The 2,780-nt window shown below is 46.0% G+C and overlaps 1 protein-coding gene across 1 annotated transcript in view; it reads left to right on the top strand.

Moving 5' to 3' along the window:
* Nucleotides 1-2,780, top strand: part of SLC9A6 (solute carrier family 9 member A6) — a gene marked incomplete at its 5' end in the record, with an annotated part of 49,980 nt that overhangs the window by 44,003 nt on the left and 3,197 nt on the right. Inside the window, one exon of the mRNA XM_077773998.1 lies at nt 1,127-1,232. Coding sequence (XP_077630124.1) covers nt 1,127-1,232 — 106 coding nt within the window. The remainder of the gene's footprint in view (nt 1-1,126; nt 1,233-2,780) is intronic.

Genomic DNA, 2,780 nt, shown 5'->3' with positions numbered 1-2,780 from the left:
ATCTGTAACAAGATAATGTTGGTTTAACAAAATGAAGGGGGTAGAATTTTTCTCTTTTTCTATTTTCTGGAGGATGGGTGGGGTTTCTTCCTTAAATGCTGGGGAGATTTTACTGGTGAGGGCACCTGGGCCCTGGAGTATTTTATATGAGAAGGTTTTTCATTTCTTTAATAGATATGGGACTATTCCCTCATTTTTAAAATTTATATTTATTTATTTTGGGAGAGAGAATGAGCAGGGGAGGAGCAGAGAGGGAGAGAGGGAGAAAGAGAATTCCCAGCAGGCTCTAACAGTGCAGAGCCCCATGTGGGGCTTGAACTCACGAACTGTGAAATCATGACCTGAGCCAAAGTCAAGAGTCAGACGCTTAACTGACTGAGCCACCCAGATGCCCAGACTATTCCTCACTTCTCATGGGTATGTGTATGTGTCTTTCTTCCATTCTCTCTATGTTTTCTTAAGATTCCCTCTTGTTTTCTTCTGAGTATCACATATGTTACCATGTCTTTTTATTTTTTGAGAATGAGTGAATACTGAAATGAGGGTCTGTGATAGAGGAACTCCTGATACATCCTTTTTAAAACATTTTTAGAATTGGATTTCCTTTGATACTAAGTTTCAACTCATTCAAGAGGCCAGCTGAACTCACAATAAATGCTTAAAACCAGTTTTGTTACTATATTCTGTGACCGGGATATTTCATCTTTTTTCTGCCTCTTACCGCTCTACTTTTTTAGCATATCTCCTTCAGTACGAAATTGAGAGTGATTTTGCCTTCCCTTTGGGTTTAGTAAGATCAGAAAGCACACTAGGACGCCATGGAAATGGCACTTGGAATCAAACCAGTCTGGGTTTGTGTACTAGTCTTTCCCTTTGCTTCATTGTGTGACTTTAGGCAGATCCTTGATTTCTCTGAGCCTTGGTTTCCATTTCTGTGAATCAGAGGTCGTGACAAACTCTCCTTTGTATCTCACGGACATAATACGGTGACGAAACGAGTGACATGGGCGAAAGCCCTTTGCTCTCCTTGGAAGTGGCATGTGCGCAGTGAGGGCGGTTGTGATCAGGTGGGTGGCTCTTTTGAATTCGTGACGACAGGAACGCAGCTCTTCCTTAACCGGCACAGCTACCTGAAGCCTCTGCTGACGCACAGCGGGCCCCCCCTCACCACCACGCTCCCTGCCTGCTGCGGGCCCATCGCGAGGTGCCTGACCAGCCCCCAAGCCTATGAGGTAAGTTGGCTTTATCCCAAAGCTGAGTTCTTCATGAAGTTAAATTCATCTGCTCTGTGGATGGGTCGCCGGTTTGATTTCGCTTTGCCTGCCTTTGAGGTACAGAAGGCACGAGAGGGCCTCAAGTGTAGTTTGCTCAGCCCGAAAAGACACCGAAAGCCGTAGCTCCAATTCACAGTCTTTGAAACACAGATAACCGCGTGTTACCTCATCTTCCTGTCCGTGATTTTAGTAAATAATTCTGTTTCGGTGCCGGTTTTCACGGAGCTGCCATGTGTGTGGCCTGAGCTCGGTACTAGACGTGCTGTGTTTTCCCCCGTGAATTAGAGCGGCCGCAGACGTGGTGAGAGGATTGACGCAGCAGTGTGTCCTGTCCCTCAAGCGCGGCAGATGGCCTCGTACTGCAGACCTGCCAGCTTTCGGGTGTCAGCGAGCGTTTATCTACCCGTGTTGCGCAATGACAGGAGGCGTGAGCGTATCCACGTATAATCTAGATTCCGCACTTCCTTCCTTAGCTGCCAACATACGATTGGTGGTGCGGCAAGTGTTGCAGCACAGAGACAAATGACAAATGCTAACCAGCCTTTATTTGAAAATATGAGCATCTTATTTTTCAAGTTCTTTAAAAAACAACAATAAATCTTTGCTTCTAACTCAGCCCTTCGAAAATAATTGGTGGCATCAAAGTGCCCGCATTAACAAACCCACCGACTTGACCTCTGTGAGGCAACACCATAGTAGAGAGGCGAGGCAGTGTAGACACGCACCTTCGGCTCCCTACGACCTCCTCCATGGCATGTGGGACACAGGAGGGCTGCCCTCCAGCCTTGTGTTCCGCTCAGTCTGTGTACATTTCTGACAGATGCATTCCAGAGATCTCTGTCCTAATTGGCATGTGATGGTGTGTGTGTGTGACCAGATTTCTCCATTTTTAAGGACACCCACCAGTCCTATGGGATCAGGGCCCACACTAATGACCTCATCTTAGTGTGACCATCTGAAAAGACCCTGTGTCCATATAATGTCACATTCACAGGGACTCAGGGTTAGGATTCTGACATCTTTGGGAGGGATGTAATGTAACCCTTCACAACCATAACACTGCTAATGTTATTTTTCATTGTCCTCAACTACTTTTTTAGTTATAAAAGTTAACATACTTGGGGCCAAATAAGTGCGGAGTATACAATGTGAAGAATCAAAGCCCCCTCCGCCTCCCACATCCGTCCCCCAGAGGCGGGCTTTATGAAGGATTTGTTGTGTGTACTTCCTGATCTACTTTATCTGCACAAACTTGGACCTGCGCATGTGGCTTTGTTACCGGTTTACACAAATGAGATCACAATTGCATCGTCCTGCTGCTTGGGTTGTTCACTTAGTGATACATTGTGGCCACCTTTCGATGGCTTCATGAGACCCATCACCTTCTCTTCACTCATGGCTGCGTAGAGGTTGTGCCAGCATTGATGTAATCAGCCGCCTGCAGACAGACCTTTAAGTCGGTTCCTTTCCTTTCTTTGTTATTACAAATGATGTTTATAGTAAACA

The sequence above is a fragment of the Crocuta crocuta genome, unplaced genomic scaffold (assembly GCF_008692635.1).
Source record: "Crocuta crocuta isolate KB4526 unplaced genomic scaffold, BGI_CrCroc_1.0 scaffold241, whole genome shotgun sequence".
In the NCBI taxonomy this organism is placed as follows: Eukaryota; Metazoa; Chordata; class Mammalia; order Carnivora; family Hyaenidae; genus Crocuta; species Crocuta crocuta.
Note: the sequence above shows the minus strand (reverse complement) of the source record. Positions and strands in the feature narration are given on the sequence as shown.